At 37.0% G+C, this 20723-nt stretch overlaps 1 protein-coding gene across 16 annotated transcripts in view; it reads left to right on the forward strand.

Moving 5' to 3' along the window:
- CADPS2 (calcium dependent secretion activator 2) overlaps window positions 1-20723 on the forward strand; it is a 333015-nt gene that overhangs the window by 240312 nt on the left and 71980 nt on the right. For 10 of the 16 annotated variants that reach the window (XM_086609733.1, XM_086609731.1, XM_086609742.1 and 7 more), the window contains 4 exons: window positions 274-375; window positions 5540-5603; window positions 7964-8087; window positions 10618-10638. In XM_086609733.1, the coding sequence (XP_086465859.1) occupies window positions 274-375; window positions 5540-5603; window positions 7964-8087; window positions 10618-10638 (311 nt within the window). The remainder of the gene's footprint in view (window positions 1-273; window positions 376-5539; window positions 5604-7963; window positions 8088-10617; window positions 10639-20723) is intronic. The other 6 variants (XM_086609732.1, XM_086609741.1, XM_086609738.1 and 3 more) reach the window with 1 other exon arrangement.

Below are 20723 nucleotides of genomic sequence, written 5' to 3' on the forward strand. Positions count from 1 at the left end.
ATCTTTGGAAATGATGTGGTAGAAATCTTTGTGTTCATATTGAGATCAGGTAGCAACTTAGGACTTGAATTTAAAATTCCAGCTCAAAAGTTATTTGTCTAGTTTCAGTTCGTTCTTTAACTATATTCACAAGTTATTGTTTATCCTTCAAGGCAATGGGAAAGATGAGAGCTAGCGTGCATGTTAACTGAAAGCTGTAAAAATAAAGATCGCTGTTCAAAGACAAAGCAGCATGAAGGGATATCAACAATTATTAAATATTTACTGTTACAGGCCAGATGGAATTGGAACAGTATCTGTTGAAGAGAAAGAAAGGTTTGAGGAAATTAAGGACAGACTTTCCTCTCTTTTAGAAAACCAAATAAGCCATTTCAGGTGAGTGTATAATTTATTCAATGAATACTAAGTTTTGTCTGGAAGAATTTTCTCAAGGTGTTCAACTTTGGTATTGAACAAGTAGAGTGAAAATAAAATAGTCTACCTGCAAAGAATTTTTGAATATTTTAAATATGGAATCCTTTATTTACACAAGTGATTGTGCTTAGAATTTATTTCTGTAAAAAATAAATAAAAGTTCCATTTTTTAACGGTAAAAAAGATTGTATAGGAATATAGGCCTGATTTTTGTTGGTCCTTTTAAACTTTAAGCTTTCTATAACTCTAAGAAAATTTCCTGTGTGGAAATGACAGCCGTATCAGTTTCTGGATTAGTGCTGATTAGAAAAATCATATGAATAGAGATGTTTGACAAATGATAGCCAAAACTCTTTTCTAGATGTCTAATGTCATTTGCTCATTTTCCTAAATCAGCAAAGGTCCATCATCCTCAATAAAGTGTTTGTCATATGTAAGGACTCTCAGTGTAAGGACTGCTATAGCAGTAGAAGATGTTTAGGGGAAAAAATAGAAGAAACAGTGCAAACAGCTTTCTTTTGTTTGGCAAGGTTGGCTATAAGTTTGTTGGATGCCCCTCTGGTTTGATGAGGTAAGTGTCTAGTATTCACTGATGTCTGTCATGTTGATAACTAGGTTGCTGGGGATTTTTTGAGCATAGAAGGCATAGCAGACTTCAGTTGGGCCTCCATCTCTGTATCAAACTAAAGAGAGCTAGGATTCTTCTTGGATGATATTCCTTTTGGGAAAAATAAATGATGCTTCTTCCCTTTATTTCCTTTAAAGAATTCTCTGACATGTTTCCTGTTTCCTGTCTTCCATGAGATTAAATAGCTCTTGCCAGAGAAGCAGTACAGAGCAATGTAGGATAGAGTACTTTCTACCCAGGTCTTGGAAAGGCAGGAGGAGAGTACTGACAAAGAACATAATCTGCAGGGAGAAGGAAAACTTGTATCTGTGACAATCTTCTCATGCTTGCTACAAAGAGAAAAATGAAAGAGTATTGGAGCTGGGAGAAGATCTCTGGCCTGTGATTGGCATACTTAAGACCACATCCTGTCAAGTTTATGGTAGAAAAGCTTTTCTGTAATTTCCAGTGCGTATAAGTACTTTTATTCATACACAATGGTGAAGTCAGTGAGAGTAGCTGTGGCCGAAAAAGCGTTGAAGCAGTAGAAGCCTTCTGTATATGTACAGAGGTGGTAAATGGGGAACAAGAAAAGAGGGTCGGCATCTTCAGAATGATTCTGTTCACTTTCAGGCCTTCATGTGCATGAGACTAATTACAAAATGTGTGATAATGTCTAAATCATTATTTGAGTTGGAACAAATGAAGGTAAAACCCATCATGTCTGCTTACCTACACACTAGAGTATGTTGATGAGCTTGGGTTATGTCAGTGACCATAGGATCTTTCTGACTCAGTCTTGGTGGGTTTAGAGGGAATTCAAACAATGCTAGAAACTCCTCCTTGAGAGCAATTAGATGTGTCATTCAAAGATGAAGGCCTCCATGCTTCAGAGGATCCTAAGGTTTGCCTTAAAATCCTATTTAATCAAGATAGACAAACAGTGGTCTGCCAGGTGAAGAGCGATTATTGTATCTTTCTCTGAGCAAATATTAGAAAGAAATTAATAAATAAGTGTCTGGATTTAAATGAGGATACTGGCAGAATACTGGCAGAAAGAAGAATCGATAGTGCCCTGAAATCTGGATTTATAAAGCAAATAGAGTCACAATATAGGACATCCTGATAAAGAACTGGTGTTAGTCTTTTAAAGAAAACCTAGACTCAAGTAATGTAAAAAGATCACTTGTATCATTAATTAATGATAAATTTGTCTGTGAGATTGCTTTCTTAAGAAAACGTGGTATTAAAACCACTTCATATTTCTATCGATCAAAATTGTTGTGATAACTGTGAAATGATGAATATTGTGAAAAATACATTCATCAGTACAGATTGATGCAAAGCATGCACTGAGTTTCTTTTCTTTGGCCTTCCTGTCCCTGAGTGCCCTTTATTCCTTTTCACTGGGCAGTCCCACCATCTCCCAAGCTGGCTTCCTGCTTCCACTCTCCTTTCTACTGTCAGTTTGAGCATCCATGCTGTTTACGTGTGCCCTAGAATATTTTAGAGACTTTCATGTTCTACTTGTTTGGATAGGTTTTACAGTTCTTAATTGCCAGATTCTCTACAATAACCTTTTAATCTTTCTCATGGAGTCACACAGAGGTTTTTTTTTGTTGTTTTTTTTTGACCACTTTTTTTTTTCATTGTGGCATGCATTTGACTTGGGCTCCTACTTTTTGAATTTTCCCTCAAGCTGTTTATAGATTTCTTGCTTTTTGGATTGTTCCTTTAAGATTTTGACTGTTGTTTTTCGAGTTCTTCCTTTTTTCATAGTCCCCATTCTTGAAATTTAATATACATACACTGAATGTACATGTACTGGGGTTTTTTTTTGACCTGTTCTCTTTTGCTACATTATTAAATATTTATTGGTTTATGATCACTACTGCAGAGCACCTCTCCTGCTCTGCACCTCTCAAACTGTGTCCTGTTCACATTTGAGACCAAATGCAGAATTGCATCTTTTCTTGTGGGTCCTAAATTAACTGTCCAAGGAAGCAATTCAAAACTGCAATCCCAAAATATCATTAAATCTCATCCTAATGATGCATTGATCAAGTGTACATGTGTGTAGATGAAATCTCTTACTATTTGTCATCAATTTGCCGCTCCTTTAATCTCACATAACATTTCCTAATCACTCTCATCATCCTAATTATGGGGTCAATGATACAAACTTTCAATGATAACCAGCACTTTTTTTTTTTTCTGTATTCTGTTGGAAATTTTCTAAGCTCTGCCCTCACTCCATTGCTTAGCATTGCATGCACTAATCAGCCATCATTGTGGACAGTTTAGCTGAAGAGTGTATTTATCTTCCTGCCCTTTTCAGAGGTGACTGAACATCTACATCCATCTAGGTGACTAGGTCACACCCATCTGAAAAAGGTACTTTTCCATGCCTGTCAGCTAATCCGCAGCTTCCAGTTTTAATACTCCTCTCTGCCTGTCCCGTGCTGATGACTCTCATCAAAAATATTTCCCAGTTCTTAGGGTATTTAAACCTTTCCTTGCTGTCATCTTACCTACCCACTGACTCTAGATCCCTGCCTGCCTCTCAGGCATCAAGTGTGGAAGAGACAATATTTCAGAGAAAGCTGCCATGAGGATCTTGGAGTTAACCTCTTGTCTGGCTGTGTGAACTGAATCTCTGGAGCGTTACTCCTACACCTTTGTATGTTGCTGGTAGTAATGTAGACCATAAAAGCTGCTTGTTCTCTGTTCTCCCTAGGAAAGACATCTCCTGAGGTCCACTACCTCTTTACGCAGCAAGCAACTCACTGCTTGGTACTCTTGAATGTCACAGACCCAATTGTCCGTATGTCTAATAATTGAATTGACCACTGTCACCATCTGTGTCTCCTGGTCCTTAAAGATCCCCTCAGCTGTGGGAGCATCCTTGGCACAGCCAGAGAGTGTGAAATCGGCTGCCATGGGGGTTTTGTCCAAGAGCTTGAACTTCTTGCCAGCAAGACGCTGCTTCCTTGCCTCCTCAGCACACAGAGTCAGGACTGCTGAGTGTCCCTTTAGGTCTCTACTGTGAACATTTCCTTTCCTTTAAGCTTTTTATCTCAAGAAAACAACTCTTCTCTGTCGGAAGCTCCTTGCACCAATTGCACACATAAGCTTGCTGCCCGTGTCACACTCATGCAGATTGCCTCTGCAATAAACTGAGTAACCCCTATTCTACTGTAGGACTTATGCCTGCAACATGAACTTAAAACTGGTTGGGTTTTGGAAGCTTGTTATGTTATTTAAATTGCAGAACATGCCTGGAAGTTAGTCTTTGATTTGAAATATTAAGTATAATCAAGAAATGAGTGACATTTGTTGAAAAACTATCTTTAGAGATTGATAGGAATAAACAGTGGGAAAAACAAATCAAGGATTGTGGAAATATGCTGAATAGGGAGGAGGAGACAAAACACCTGAAGATGTGTTCTGTTTTAAGATGACTTAAGGCCTAAAGGTCATTAAATCTGTTTTACCAATTAATTAACCTGTCCCCCCAAAACTGGTAGCACTACAGTAAGAAAGAAACAAAATGAGGCAAAGCAAATACTGGAATTCTCACTGCAAGAAATCCTTTTTTGACCTCATTTACAGGGTTTTATTTTGACTGATCTAAATGTATATCTAAAATTCACTAGTCTGAATCCTTTTATCATTAGAAAAGAGTTTGCTATTGGAACATTAGAATATGAGGCTACCGTTCTCAGTGAGTAATAATAAGAAAAAAATAATCTCAGCAAAGCAAAAAATCCTTTTTCCAATGGGGGATATCCCAGCAAGATTTTATTGACAGGATTAAGAGAGGCTACAGTTGGCTGGGCATTGTAGCCTCATTGAGCTGGTACATTGGATCATTCAGTAGACAAAAATGAAAAAAAAAAGCTATGAATGGGATTACTTTTTAATTTACATAATTTTAGAAGTATCAAGACAGAAGTGGGTATGCTTTAAGTTGTAGCTGATAAAATTAAGATATAAAATGTTATGGAATATCTGCAGGTGTTTTTATTCCCATATATCTCTAGAAACTTAAATATTTGACATTTTATCCTTATCTTAATCCAATATTAAAACAAGATATAATATACAGAATGCTACTTCACAGCACCAGTAGCTGTCATGGCTACATGAGAAATACTACCTCTATCCAGAAAGATGACAATTAAGGTTGTCAGAGACCATTAAATATGCTTCGTAATTAAGGAAGTGGAAGTGATTCCCTTTGCCTTTTATATTTTTTCTGTATTTAGGCCTGAGCTACTGGTGGGCTAATACTGCTGTACTATGTATGTGCTCCATGCTAGGCTGCTGACGAGGTCTTCTGCTTCTATTAGTGCTTTGCATATGGGAGTCTTCTGCTAACGTAATGTAGTACCGGTTGTGTACAGTTACATCTCAAAGTAAATTCTTAATATAGGGATTATAATTCTGATAATTTTCTCTTCTTTTTTCTTTTGTGTTTGTTTTTTTTTTTTGGTTGGTTGTGTTTTACTTTTTAAGATACTGTTTCCCTTTTGGACGTCCTGAAGGAGCTTTAAAAGCCACACTTTCATTACTTGAAAGGGTAAGTTTGAGAACATATCTTAAATTCTGCTTGAGTACTAAACCTGCATTTTTCTTTTGCCTTCAGGCTGCTGAAAGCAGACTCGTGTCTTCTCAGGTATTTTACTACTTGTTTTAATTGTTCACTGGGAGGTTTTTTTCTCAACATTTTCCACAGAAGCAAACAGCTGTTTTCTGTAGGAGTTATTTTTTGAACTTTCTCTTCAAGCTACTGTAGTGACTCTCTGTTTCTTTATAATTTAATGATTACCCAGCATTGCCTCTAAAGTAGTACAAGTCTACAGCTCCCCTTTCCTGCTTTCTATGGCTTCTATACTGCTGGTATTGTCTATACTGATATGTAACATTTAAAAACTTCTGTATAATCCAAATAATCTTCCATAAATGCATAATCTGAGTCAAATTAAGAGAAAAAACCTATATGCAGCAAAACTGTCATGAACAGCTATAAATGTAAACTCCTGCCCACCAAATCTTGTATTGACTGGAAGGGAGAGGACCTCATAATGGCTAAAGCATCTCAGACTTCAGAGGAAAGGGAACTTTAAATTCCAGCAGAGATTCCAGAGGAATTGTATCAGCAGGAGCCCAATGAAGGTATGAATTGAAAAACAGCTTAGATGCCAGTCTGTGTAGCTCTGCCAAAATATGAGAGGTCTGATCCTGGGAAGTGTCGGTCATTCTGCACTGCAGAACACTCCATGGGAGATTCTGTCCTAGAAAACCCGTGCCATGTTCAAAAAAACATAGAGAGTCTGAATATATATGTTTCCTTTCACTTACAATCTCAGTGACTGTAGTGCTGTGTAGATTCCTTTGTGTTATATTAAACAGCCATTTCCTCTCACTGTTCCTGCTGTTACAAATGGCAATGGTACTCTCTGTCTGGTGCTCAAGCAACACCATTGTCAGTCTTGACTGGGAGCAAATGTACATGCCCATACCTGTGAATACACAATGAGTTACTAACATTTTATTTTACATGTCTTTGAAAATTTTGCAAAAGCTCAGATCCAGAATAATTTTTTTTTAATACTGTATTTTCACTTGTTGATAAACCAGGAGTTATTAATTAAAAAGAAGCAAGTTAACAAAGGTAGATATTTCATGTGTGTGTGCAAGTAATGGAATAAGTCTGCTATGCAACACCATCTTCCTAATAGCTTCTCTGTTGCTGAACCTGTTTCTTTTCTACCATATCCTTCCCCAGACCATATCTCTTTCTTCTTCCCTTTAACAGTAATTTTTAGTTATGTTGTATAGGGATGTAGCTTGTCTGAGAATCCATTGGAGAAACAACTTTAAAAGTTGTGAGTTATCTGAAATTTCATTATTTACATTAAAATGTGGTAAAAACATACTGAGTTTTGTTTACATCTACCTGTTGAAAGTTAATGGAGTATAAAATTAAAGTAAAAATGGAAGTGAATTGTTAACAATATTTATTCCATTTTTTGGATGACCAATGTTCATGTGAGTATCCCAGAGTATATAATCATAGAATCATAAAATAGTTAGGGTTGGAAGGGACCTCAAAGATCATCTAGTTCCAACCCTCCTGCCATCGACAGGGACACCCTCCACTACACCAGGTTGCTCAAACCTCATTCAACCTGGCCTTGAACATTTCCAGGGATAATGTTGCATTCGCATAAAGAGGTATATATTCTTAGTTTACCTCACTTGCAACAGGTGATCCATTTTATCAAAGTCCTATACTTGAAAAATCAATAGGCTTTAAAAACTGACAGGTTTTAGAAAAGCTTTATATGATCTGTTTTTCTACTTATCCATAATAAAATATTCCACCAGCAGTTCAATATTTCCCCTGCCTACTATAGATGACTTTTATTCACAACAAGGACAGGCTGAATTTGAATAACTTCATGAAGGAAGAAAAGCAAGTCGCTATTAGCTAGCTCTGATGTTATTGTTCATGGTTTCTCCTTTACACTAGTGAAGAGTTAATGGGTTTGCAATGGTGGAAGCTTTTCCACAGGTGAGAACCAAGCAGATTTCCACATCCACATCTTTAGTGGCCACCATGACTCAGCCTATTATGAGAAAGCTCTTGTTATAGTGGTTTTGGTGTCACCCAACTGTAAACTGCCTGGCATGCTGCAGGATGCCAAGTGATAGGAGTAGTCTTGTACTGTGTATAAATACCACTTAGGTGGTCAAATGTGAGTTGAACAGAAACCTTCAAAGACAAACATCGAGTTCCGTCAGCTGAAATAGTTCCTTTTTGATTTCCGCGTTTAATCATTATCAGATCTGTGGTAACATTAGGATACTTTTATCCTTTTCCCTTGGGTTTTGAGTAATGACTGTAACCAAGCGGTATAATTGTCTCTGGTGCAGGTTTTAATGAAAGATATTGCCACTCCCATACCAGCAGAAGAGGTGAAGAAAGTGGTTAGAAAATGTCTGGAGAAGGCTGCCTTGATCAATTACACTCGACTTACAGAATATGCCAAAATAGAAGGTTAGTACAGCAATCAACTGCCAAAGTGGCTGTAAAAGCCAACAATGCCTATTAACTGAATATTCTGTGAGCAGCCTTTTCCCTTTCCTGAACAAACCCCTTCCACAGCAAGGGGAAATGTCTCATTAAAATCTCAGCTGGTGAACTATGGAGCTTTTTCCTATTCATTGCTTTAATATGCCTCCTGGGACCCTGTTTGAATAGAAGACTAGGACTTCTTAATTTAAGTTGCCCTTTGTTCTTACTTTTGAGTTCTCCATAAATCTAAAAGACTGTTTATGGGTTATTTTTTATTTCTCTAACTATTTCTAGTAGTTAAACTAGAAGAATCCTTTCCTTATCTGCAGTAACAGTACCTTGAAACTTGAAAACTTTGGGTATAGATGCTTTTCTGATACACTCATAAGGCAGTCAGATAAGTGTTATTTATTTTTGCTGTTGTGTTGTCAGATGTATAATAATAATCTGATCGTTGAAACCTTAATTACATCCTGATCTCTTGAATGAACAAATGAGACAAAATACTAAGTTTAATGGTAATCAGCAGTTTTTCTGGAGTTTACATATATTCTAGAATGTATACCATGAAATTAATAAAGATTTTGCTCAAAAAAAAAATTACTAGCATGCATAATGTCATTTTAATGTTTGTAAACCTTATGCAGAACAAAATGGAAGTGATAATAGTCAACTGCCTTATCAAGACACATCGTTTTTTCTCCATAAAGTGCAGAAAGCTTGAAATATACCTGTACACATATATTCAGGTGTAGAAAACAGTGTGTGCGCATCTATATTATTGGTTTTTTTTGGAAGTAGAGTCAATTAGCAGGAAAATATATGAAGGATAAATTTCCTTTAAAAAAATCCAGTTTTTATGCATAGCATGTTTTTTTGTAGCATATATTTCTAGTAATGCACTGTAAGAAATAGAATTATCATAGCAGCAAAATGAAGAAGCCTCATATGTTTAGCAATATTATAAAGCCAACTTTTTTCCTTTTTTCATTTCTGCTCAAATTCTCTGAAACACATGAGTTAACTGATCTCACAAGTGATTAACAAAAAACCCATCTCATCACTATAGCAACCAGTATTATATCATGGGAGTAACAACATGAAACCATCTTAGTAACCAGTTTATCATAATTAATTATGATATCATGTTGTGTTAAAGAAAGAAGGATGAATATTAAATCTATTCTGGAAAATGAAAAAGCAAAAATACTATTTTGCTTAGTTTTTGTCTTTCTGTATTCACAAAAGGGATTTTTTAATGTTCAATATTTCAGTTGTTTAGCAAACCTGTTGAAATAATGGGTATAAAAATAGGAACATTTTTAAAAGATGACAAAAGCATGCAAAAGATAACTAAACTCACTGACACTAAATTGGAAAAGTTTTTTACAGTGAAGTAAATACATCTTTGCCCAGGATTTTTAACTATATCCTAAAGAATTGTGGCAGTTCCACTGCAAGTAGCAAATTTTGCGGTTTGTAATATGCACACTGTTAACACTGCAGTAAGCTGGAACAGCACATAAAACTGCTGTCCATCCCATGGCATATTTTGACTTGCAAATTTCTTTTTGGATTTATTGTCTTTTGGTTGAAACACAAGTAGATTTCTGTACGTAGTTTTACACTCGTGTAATTGTAAACCCAAAGCACAATAGATCAATTACATATATAAGTCTAGTACCTCAATCAGAAACAGGTTGAGTACTTTTCTGAGAATAAAGTAAAGTACTATTTGAAGGTGAAGGGCTCCAGCATCATAACGTGAGAAAATTAAACACATTAGTTTTCAGTAGCAATGAGATCTGTATTTTTACCAATATAAATGTAATAGTTTTCAGAAATAGGTTCCATTCTCCTTCTTTAGGTTTATGAGAGCATTATTGTATCCGTACACTGAAATTACGTTCTTCTCTTGAAAGTAATTCATGTTAGTGCTTGTTTTAATTGCTTACTCCTCAAATTGCATACAGAAAGGGTATAGTCATTGCATTTATAACGTTACTGATGTCCTCAAATGCAGCTGTCATATATTTGGGCAATTTTTGTCCTATTCTTTGACTATTTCTTCAGTGAACAACATCGTATCAGTCAGGCAAAATGCAACTATTGCATGATAATATCAGCTATAGACCAATAGTAACTACCTAAAAAGCAGAGATGCAAAGAAGGCTCTAACAAAACTAATATTCTTATATTCTTCCCTTCCTATATTCTTTTACTATTATTTATGTTTCTAAATTCCCAGGCACAATATTGATTCAAACTCAGCCAGAGCCTGAAATATAGACTATATAGGACTAGTAAATATAAATATACTGCCTAAAAGCCTACACCATTTGTTCCTCAGCTGACAAAACCCATCATTTGTGTGAGCTGACTGTCAGGACTCTCCCTGCTATACTCAAGATGTCAAGATTTTAACTCCTTATTTGGTATTTATTCTTCTCTAATGAAATTAAAATAGTTCTATCTCTGTAATGATGTTTTTCTTTTTTTTTTTTTGTTTTAGCAACAGCAGAAAAGGACTCAGGTGATTATTATTTGTGTGCATGTCTGCATGTATTGATGATGTAGTGTGTTGTTTCTGTTGTTTCATTATTTTGGTTAATTTCAACAATACCAAGATGTTGACCAGAACATATGTGAACATTAAAATAATTTTGGTGTAGTATAGTCCATGCATTCTTCATTTGCACTGATACTTAACTATGCCGTGCATATTTATTAGCAATTTAGATAATTTTATATTTTGGAATGTGATGCAATTGTCATTTCTGTGAAAGAGATGTAATTAAGTGATGCAGAAAAGTTTGGCTGTTAAATTCGGAATCAGTTTGTGTGTTTAGAGAAATGTAATTTCATAGCCATAAGCAAAAATAGTATCTATTTCTTAATGGGACTGCTGGATTTATTGATGAAGGTCTTGATAGGAGAACTAATTTCCTAAAGCTGGTTTTACAGTTCTCTGATACGGCTTTGTTTAGTGATATGTTCATTTTTCTAGTACAGCTGAAGGTTGGGAGGATGGTAGTTCTCCATGTTCCTAATTTCTTGAAGCCGATATGGTACATATTCTCTAATGGTGCGGAAAGGTTTTTCGAGCGCTTATATCCCAATATTTAACAGAGTGATCATAAAAGGAGCACGGCTGAAGCAGTATTTGTGGCTGAGTGTTATTGGCTGCATAGAAGTATGAGAGATTGTGCATATACATACTGTGAAATAGGTGCGTGTGCTACTTTGTCTTACCTTTTTTAAAGACGTACACACAGACCCAGTGAAAGCCTGATCATGATGCCTTGTGGGGTTTCCATAAAAATATATCCCACAGTTATGGGAAGGAGAATTGAGTTGGTAGTATTTCTCAGGATGAAATCATTTTCCATCTGGAAAGACAAACTGGCATGATGACCATAAAGATGGCATGAAAGTAGTTCCAGGTGGAGCTCCTTGCCAATGAGGAGCTTTAAGGGAGAAAGATGGTCCATTTTTGGAGGAACAGCTTCTTTAGCCAGTAAACAAGCAAAAAATACTAGCAAATTGTAAAAACTACTCTTTTTGAGGTCTGTGTTCGTAACCAAAGCTTGCAAAAATTCCATTGGTTCTCAGAACTTCCACTAGTTTTCATTTGAAAGCTTTAAATGCTCTGGAAATAGAAGAGCTCTATTTGCAGTGGTTAACAAAGAGGGCAGATGATGTGCTGGTGGCGTGGCTATTCATGCCGCAGCCTGTTAGGATGAGTTGATACGAGCTCATGTTGATCGGATCATCTCCCAATGCCCTCTGATCAACAGGGAGAGGTTCCTTACGCAGGTGATTCAGAGCACTTGGAGGCTCCTTCAGCGATTTCTCTGTGAAATTTCTCTCACACAATCAAATCAAATGCACTGTAAGACAGTTTCCCTACTAGGTAGGCTACCTAAAGCTAGAGAGCACAAATATTCCATTTAGTATTTTTACATCTGTAGGTATGGAAGAAAATATCTCTTCAATAGAAATTTAGAAAATGTTGAAATTAATTTGTGAAATGAGAAAACTAAGTTTAGAGTTTGTGTCCTTTGACCTATGCACTCTAAAACCTCAGCTGTACACTTTTATATAATGTATATCACCTCAAGTACAAATCTTTCTTGTGCCACACACTTACTATTCTTGTTTTTTCTCAGGCTCATTATGTCGGAAATGTAGACCATTAAGCACAGATGACAGACAGTTACAAGCACAGAAAAAAAAAAAAAAAAAAAGACTGTACCTGATTTCAGTCGTTTTACATTAGGTTTATGCATGCTTTGACAGAAACTGTTGCCATGTTCTTAAGACAGGATAGCAAAGCTGTCCCTTAAGTGACCTGGCAAATAACTGTATTGGAGAATGGATGAGAGGAAAGCCAATCACATACAGCAAGTAAATGGAAATTCACTGTGTGAGTTAGCTGAAGCTAGAGGCTTATAGGCTGTGTTTATAATTTAACTGCTTAATTAAATTCTGCTTCTGACTAAAAATTCAACTGAAAATTAGACCACTCAGAAAAACTAATTTTATTTGAAGTTGTAAAGTAAACTATGTTCCACCAGAATTTTTTGGCCCATTGAACTCTGATGGAAAAGATAGGGCATATGAAAGGAATCTCAATGAAATTATATTTTAATCTGGCTAACAGGGTTAGCTGCGTATCCTGCTCCTGTTGGTGTTATTATCTAAACTACAGATTTCATCATGAACTTAGTGTACAGTATGCTGAGCCCTAATACCATCTATTGCATTGTCATGGAAAATAAGGAAAAACTATTTCTTGATAACTGTTATTTACCCTTTAACTTGTGCACTAGATACTGTACAGGGATTGTTGAATTGCAGGAGTGTCCTTGTTAGGTAATACAGAGGTGAACATGCAAATTCTTTTTCTTGCGAGAATCCTTTTTCAGCAGTGTGGTTGCCAGGTTCCCAGGTCTATTCCCCAAGTGCTCTCATTTTCACAGTCTCAATTGAACAAGACTCTGAATGCTTTCCCAGAAGACGGTGGTTACTTTCTTAATGGCAGACACAGTGGTATAAGCAGCACTTTCATCAACAGGATTTGTTTGCAGTCAGGATGACATTTTAGTTAGCACTCCCATGTCGTTGTACTATTATGAATACAGAACAGCTTTTTTCAGTAAAAATTACATTTGCAATGACAATTATACAGGGTTCAGCATGTCATCCCTTACGACATGTACAGCTGAAATTCTCATGCAGTAGCTAATCTGTTCAGTCAGTATAATTGCCATTATGAGGAGAATAGCAGCAAACTTACTATTATCATTTTGAACTAGGTCTAAGAACTTTCATATAATGCCCTTGTAGTTTGCAGCAAGGGTTTATAATTTGTCAAGGAGATGATCAAAGTATCAATATGTGAAAATCTCTTTTCGAGTATAAAAACCATTTTCATTTCAGCACATGCTGCCTTTAAGACTTCGCTACCTGAAAATACTTTTTAGATTGTTTTGTGTATGACATTTTTCTGTCTTACTCAGTGTTTAACTTTAGTTAATTCTTCCTGTAAATAATGTTGAACATAACTGGATCTGCTAGATTCTGAGGCCAAAGACAAATAGCATTCTTCAGATGCATTTTGTATAGCTTCCATTGTACAGCTTATTGAAAATTCACATGCCTCCCTCACCTGTTTCCTCTCCTTCAAAAAAGATTACCTTCCTTATACAGAATTCACATTTTTGTGTATATTTTATACGCATCCATTAACACACACACACAGAGTAATAAAATACTTTATTTTTTCCTCTTCAGAAATGAATAGTTTTCCCCATTTAAATTTATTTGAATTCTGAATGGCTGAGGAGTAATAGACTTTGCTAGTGCTGTTGTCTTTGCCTAAGAGAAGTGACAGAAACTTACATGTAAATACATTTTTCAGTACAAGAGCATTACCTTGCTGTGGAGAAATAAAGGGACTGGGTTAGGGATTAAAGTGGTAAATGGCTGTGAAACGAACAGGGCAGTATCTGTCATTGTCCATAGATATTAATTTCTAAAGCAATAGATTGTAAACATCCGAATTATTAGGTAGTTGTCTTTTTACTCATTATTTTTAAAAGTCTATAGTAACTGAATACTTCTACAATGACAGGACTCCTTTTGCCAATCAGTTGTAATAAAATGAATGATAATAAATTTTATTAAAATCAAAGCAAATAGTCACTGTGTAGTGTGCGATTGCTCAAAGACAAATCACAGTTGTCATCGCAATATTTCTTTCTATCAGACAGACTGCCAAAGGCTGAATAACTGTTAACTCCATGCAATAGAAGGTCAGGAGCAGCTCAACAGTTTGCTGTTTTTTAAAGGACATCGATCGTTAACGTACACATTACATACAAGTTTCTAAAGGAAGGGTAGTATGTAAATGCCCTCAAGGCTCAGAAGGATCTATCTGACTTAAAAAGAAGAACACTACAAACATTATTGAAATTGAGAAGGCAAGTGGAGAGAGTCATTGTACCTGGAGAGGACTTGATTAAAGCTCTCCATGCATGTTCATTTCACTGAACAAACAAAAATGAATGAGTTGCACAGCGGCATAGCACCTTCTTGGTCTCTGTTTGTTGTGCAACTAAACAGAAAGGAGAGGATATGGGCAAATATCCCTGATTGCAGTTTTGGAGCAGAGGTTAATCCAGAACCCCTGGCTTGTTAGGTCTATGTCCTGATATGCCTTTGTAAACATACTGACATCCTCTCTCAACAGCTGGGCTGAGTCGATCTTTGTCAGTGCTTTTCCCATTTTCTGCTGCCTGCTTCACCCATGTGAAGGCCATTTCAAATCCTGTTTGCTCTAGAGGTATAGGAATCACAGTCAAATTAGTTCCTAGGTTTTAGCATGCTAACCTTGTCCTATATCCCTAGTGAAGGGATGGTTCCCTCCTTCATTAGCATTTCATCATCTCCAATTCCTCCTTGCCCTATAACACATTTTTGGACAATTGTTTTGTACTCATGCAACCTAGGCTCTCATCACTTTGTCTCAGAGTTTTAGCCTCCTGTTCTTCATTTTTATCATCTTAGGAGCCTTTCTCTATTAAAGTTCGAATTCCACCTTCTTGAACATTGGTAACAAGAACTGTGCAAAGTCGTCCCTGTGAGATGCCTTGCATAGTACTAGCAGTATTTTTGTACCAGGAATGCTTTATCTAAAATATTCAAGGTCTTTTGATGTCTATATCATGTTTGTGGCCATTCTGTGAAAAGTTAATTTAACTTAGTCTTCACAGTTTTGATCATTTCCAGCTGAGAAGCTCCCGGTTTATAGGAAATGCTTATTGCTATTCATGTGTCAAAATGTATTGCCCTCTCTCTTAAAGTATTAAATTTTGTTTCTCTCTCCCATGCTTTGGAATTATTCAGTTCTTGTTACTGCATTTAGACCCTGCTGTCTATTGCCAATGTTTTACAACATTGTTATCAGTGCATTCCTAATATTTATTCTGAAGTCATTGGTGAAAATATTAAGGAAGCTCAGCCCTAAGATGGATCTCCAAGGAATTTCTCAAGAAACCTTTCTTTGCTCTTTCTCAATGCTATCTATTGCCTTTCTCTAGAGGCAGCTTCCTTATCCAACACATAGCTTCTTTTTTAATCCTCATTTTCTTCAGCTTAACTGCTAGTTTTCCCATGAGGTTCAGTATCAAAAGCTTTATTAAAGCCAGAATAGATGAGATCTACTGAATTTATTTTATAAGAAAATATCCTATCAAGAATAGCTACTGCACAAGTCTAGTGCGACCTACGTTTGCGAATCTGTCATGTTTTATTCTGTTTTCTGTTCATTATCTGTTCTCAGTAAGTTCTTCAAAATTTGTTTCAAAGTCAATAATTGTCAACATCACTTTTCCCTTCTCCTTACCTGCCAGCATTAGATTTGTTGTTGTCATCTTTCAGTAACTCCCAAAAATTTAGACACTTAAAATTATTATATTTTTAAAAAACACTTATTATTAAGTCTGCACTTTCAAGTGCCAGATTTCTCTCAGTCTAGTATGTCAGTTATTTAAGTTGCTTCATTCATGGAACCCTTCAGTTTGCCATTTTTGTTACCTCCGAATTTTATTACATAGGAACAGAAAGTGCTGAGAACATTAGTTCTTTCCCCTTTTGAAGAGAAATTAGAAGTGAGGGAAAGGAAGAAAATACCAACTGCTTGTATCTGTATTGCCAAAACTAGAATACAAAGAATCATAAATTAAGTGCCTTTGATCAGCAATTAAAAATTTATATTTCTTTTCATCTCTGCCTTTTTTGTTTTGCTTTTACCCTTTCAGGTTCCTTGTTTCAATTTTTTTTCATGAGCCAAGATTCTCCTTCCTTTTTGAAAACAAAATATACAAAAAAACCCCAAAACCAGCCTGTGATAGTCCCATGAAGGTAATTCCATTGAATACTATGATAAATTTTAAAATACTGAAAACATTGTAGTGTGACCCACTTTATAAAATAGTAAGTTATAGACTAGGAGATGTGAACTCTGACTTTCTACAAATATTATTGTCTCTCTATACATAGGTGATAACGGTAATTAATTTTAAATTTTTTTGTCCCTACAATTTAAAATCCTATTGAATTCTTAGAAAGCAATTATAGAAAGGCTGATTTCAACTTCATGATTAAAGCTGAATTCCACTATTTATATAATGCTAGAAATTTTTTTTAATCAGAAGAATATACGATGGCCTCCCAGATGTTCACTCCTTACTTTCTCATATAGAATTAATTCTGTGAGAAATTGCAAGGAAGTCCTCCACGGTCCAATTGAAATTATCTGTGAGTGGATTATCCCAGTTGCGGATTAACTCTGCAGAGTCAGTTCAGGTCTAGTTACACATATTAGCTCCAGTTTATCAATGTTGGTACTGCTTTTGATACAAGTCTAGAAGCAATCTTGCTGGTTTCACACGTCAAAAAGTCTGAATTAATGGGCCCTCCTGGAGCAGAGTTGGCTCCATACAGCTCGAATTATCATGTATCTATATTATCAATTTATATTATGGCCTGTTTTACTGCAGGGCTTCCTTGTCATCTCCTCTACATCAATATAAGTTCACTCCCAGGCTCCTATTTGGAGTGAATCAGTCAAATTTCTTGACAAGAGAGCTGGTATAGAATAAAGGGTAGCTCATTTAGTCTCCATGCAGTACAACTGGATTTGGAAAGAAGCACGTAACATTTAGGTCACTCTGCACAGTATCCAAAAACAGGCAATATTCCTTCAGAAACTCCAAAACTTGCTCAGGCTGGGCACTGCTGTATGTGCTGCACATCCTATAAGGAGATTGATAGCCAACAGTCATCACGTTATCTGCCTTCCTGGCACATGCATAGGAACGAATTAGTTGATGGTCAGATACCTCCATTAGTAGACATCTTGCGCTTTCTCCAGGCTTTAATGCTGGTAGCACTAATACTAAGTAGCACAACAGCTGAGTGCTGCCAGCAACCAGAGCGACAGTGCCAATGAAAATTAAAACAAATGCCAGTTTTCTTACATGAAGGATCAAAATGCAAACTAGATGTTCTGCTGCAGTTTGGCATGAGATGACCAACTCCTAAGCTGCAGCATCACCATGGAAGTCTCCAGCCCCATCGAGCTGTCTGGATGAGGAGGTACCTGTAGGCCCACCAAGTCTTTGGAACTTGGTGTCTCTCTCAGAGTCCTTGGCTGTGCAGGGGAGTGATAATCCAAGGGAGCAGCCGTTCTCAAGTGTCATGCGATTATTTGCCTTTTTTATGATATCCCTGACATTGGTCTGTGGGAGAGCCTCTGGCCTGGAAACGGGTTGGCTCTCCTGATTGTCTTGGTCTGGATATACTTGATTGAAGAACAGAAGGAAGAGTGGAATATGGGATAGGGAAAACCAGTAAGGGATATATGCTGTGCCACAGGGAGATGACTGGAGGCCAGACAGGTGCCTCCCAGCTGCACTGTACTCATACCCAAGAAGGAGAATCACCTCTTTAATCAGCAGATTCCTGTGCTCAGACAATGCCAATGAGACATCAAACACACACGTTTAACAGCTTGTATGCTGGGGAGAAAAAGAAAGAGGTGAATTTTACATTAGTCTTGAAGGATAAACTCTCTTCTGGAAAGCAAGCTCAGGTTAGGTCTTAGGCATACTGTTGTCAGGTTTTAGGCATCCTGATGGGCTCAAGAAAGGAGGAACACGGAGTTCTCTCACCCATGTGACACGGGAGGTCAGACTGGATGATCTGACAGTGCGTTGTGGCCCTAGGCTCCATCGGTCCATGAAGCAGTCACCTTTTCATTTCAGTGGCATTTTAGTCAGTTAACTTAGCTCATTTAACAATATTTTCTTGGTACCTATGTGACTCACTGATAATGCACACTTGAGAAAGCATTCATTATTTGCAAAGCCTGGCTTGCGTTTTTATTTCAGCAGAATGTGAAGATGAAAACAGATGATTGATGGCTTTTTCTGTTTATTTTCTAAAAGATGTCAAGCAGCATATTTACTGACTCGACTCTTGCTGAAACTTGTTAGTTTGAGCAGTGTAAACACACCTTAACAACCCTTTGTAATTGTGGGGATAAAGACATCATAAATATAATGAAAACTGACAGCACTGATTTCCATTCCTGTGGGTTTTTTTACGCTTATAATAACAAGCACAGTGTTTTGCTCAGACATTTTGGAGGTTCTAAAATTTCCAGATAACCGTTTGTTGGTACTCGTATTTCAAATATACTACTTGTTTGGTTAAAAAAAAAAAGATATATTTAGTTCTTTTTCTCTCAAATTACTTCATAGCCCCTTGTTTATTCATCCATTAAATGATGGTTATCCATAACACATATTCACTAAATTCTGGAAAGTGAACGGTCCTTAGTTACAGAAAAAAAAGACTACCTGATGTGGTAACTTATAGATGGAAAGGGAAGCTTTAGACTAAGCCTATATATATAAGCATGTACCATTCAAATGAAATTGCAGGTATTGATTTGTTCTGTGAATAAGTAAATAACAATACAATTAGAGAGATTTGTGCAAGGATGCAGAGTGAGTGAAATTCTCTGCCACCTTTTCTTATCAATAAATCTTATCAGAAAATAATGGGGTTTAAAATATTGTCAAAAACTACATGAAGCATCAAGAGTAATTTCCATGGTTTTAGCAAGTAATAAATAGTTTTGGAGTAAACTAGTGAATAGTAAATAGCATGGGGAATTTCACGCAAGCTTGAAACTGGAATTCATTGAGCCTAATTTTAGTCATTCCTACCTTGAGACGTCATTCAGAAACTTTCCGTACTCACCTCAAAGAGAAGTTTAACAGTTTTCATCCTCTTTTTTCTTCTTTCCTCCTAAACACACTAATCCTATTGAAAAAACTATTCCTGAACGTTAATCCCGTAATGACTGAAATCCTTGCATTTTTTGGCTTATTTATCATGACTGATTTCTTTTTATGCCAGCATCATGGAATCATAGAACCATAGAATCATAGAATGGTTAGGGTTGGAAGGAACCTCAAAGATCATCTAGTTCCAACCCCTCTGCCATGGGCAGGGAAACCCTCCACTACACCAGATTGCCCAAAGCCTCATCCAACCTGGCCTTGAACAATTCCAGGGATGGGGCATCTACATCTTCTTTGGGCAACCTGTTCCAGTGCCTCATCACCCTCAGGGCGAAAAATTTCTTCCTTATATCCAATCTAAATCTACCCTCTTTCAGTTTAAAGCCATTTCCCCTTGTCCTATCACTACACGCCCTTGTAAAAAGTCCCTCTCCAGCTTTCCTGTAGGCCCCCTTTAGGTACTGGAAGGCTGCGATAAGATCACCCTGGAGCCTTCTCTTCTCCAGCTGAACAGCCCCAACTCTCTCAGCCTGTCTTCATGGGAGAGGTGCTCCAGCCCTCGGATCATCTTCGTGGCCCTCCCCTGGACTCGTTCCAGTAGCTCCGTGTCCTTCTTGTGTTGGGGACTCCAGAGCTGAATGCAGTATTCCAGGTGTGGTTTCACAAGAGTAGAGTAGAGGGGCAGAATCACCTCTCTCGACCTGCTGGCCACACTTCTTTTGATGCAGCCCAGGATGCAGTTGGCTTTCTGGGCTGCCAGTGCATGTTGCCAGCTCATGTTGAGCTTCTCATCCACCAGCACTCCCAAGTCCTTTTCCTCAGTGCTGCTCTCAATCCGTTCTCCGCCCATCTTATGATCTTACGATCATCGCTGATCGTAAGTAGGTGTTCTCCTTCCCAAGTGTTCCCACTGTGGGAACACTGTATTCCCAAACTGCCTGTGTGGGAACACTTCTGATCCTCTCTTTCATCCTTCATTTTATTAGACTTACTATGCCTTTCAAACAAACAAACAAACAAATGAACGCACACAAAAAATCCAGACTCTCCATTCAATGTCATTTCTGATTGAAATTCAGAATTCTTATCCTTTCAATGCCATTTATGATCAAAATTCATCACTTCAGCACAGATGACCAGAACTACATTTCCTCAGTGCCTTGCTCAATGGAATTAATACTTCCCTGAGACCATGTTTCTCTTTGCCATGATGTCATCACAGTGGTGGGTCAGGATAATC

Source organism: Tauraco erythrolophus, chromosome 4 (assembly GCF_009769465.1).
Source record: "Tauraco erythrolophus isolate bTauEry1 chromosome 4, bTauEry1.pri, whole genome shotgun sequence".
Taxonomy (NCBI): Eukaryota; Metazoa; Chordata; class Aves; order Musophagiformes; family Musophagidae; genus Tauraco; species Tauraco erythrolophus.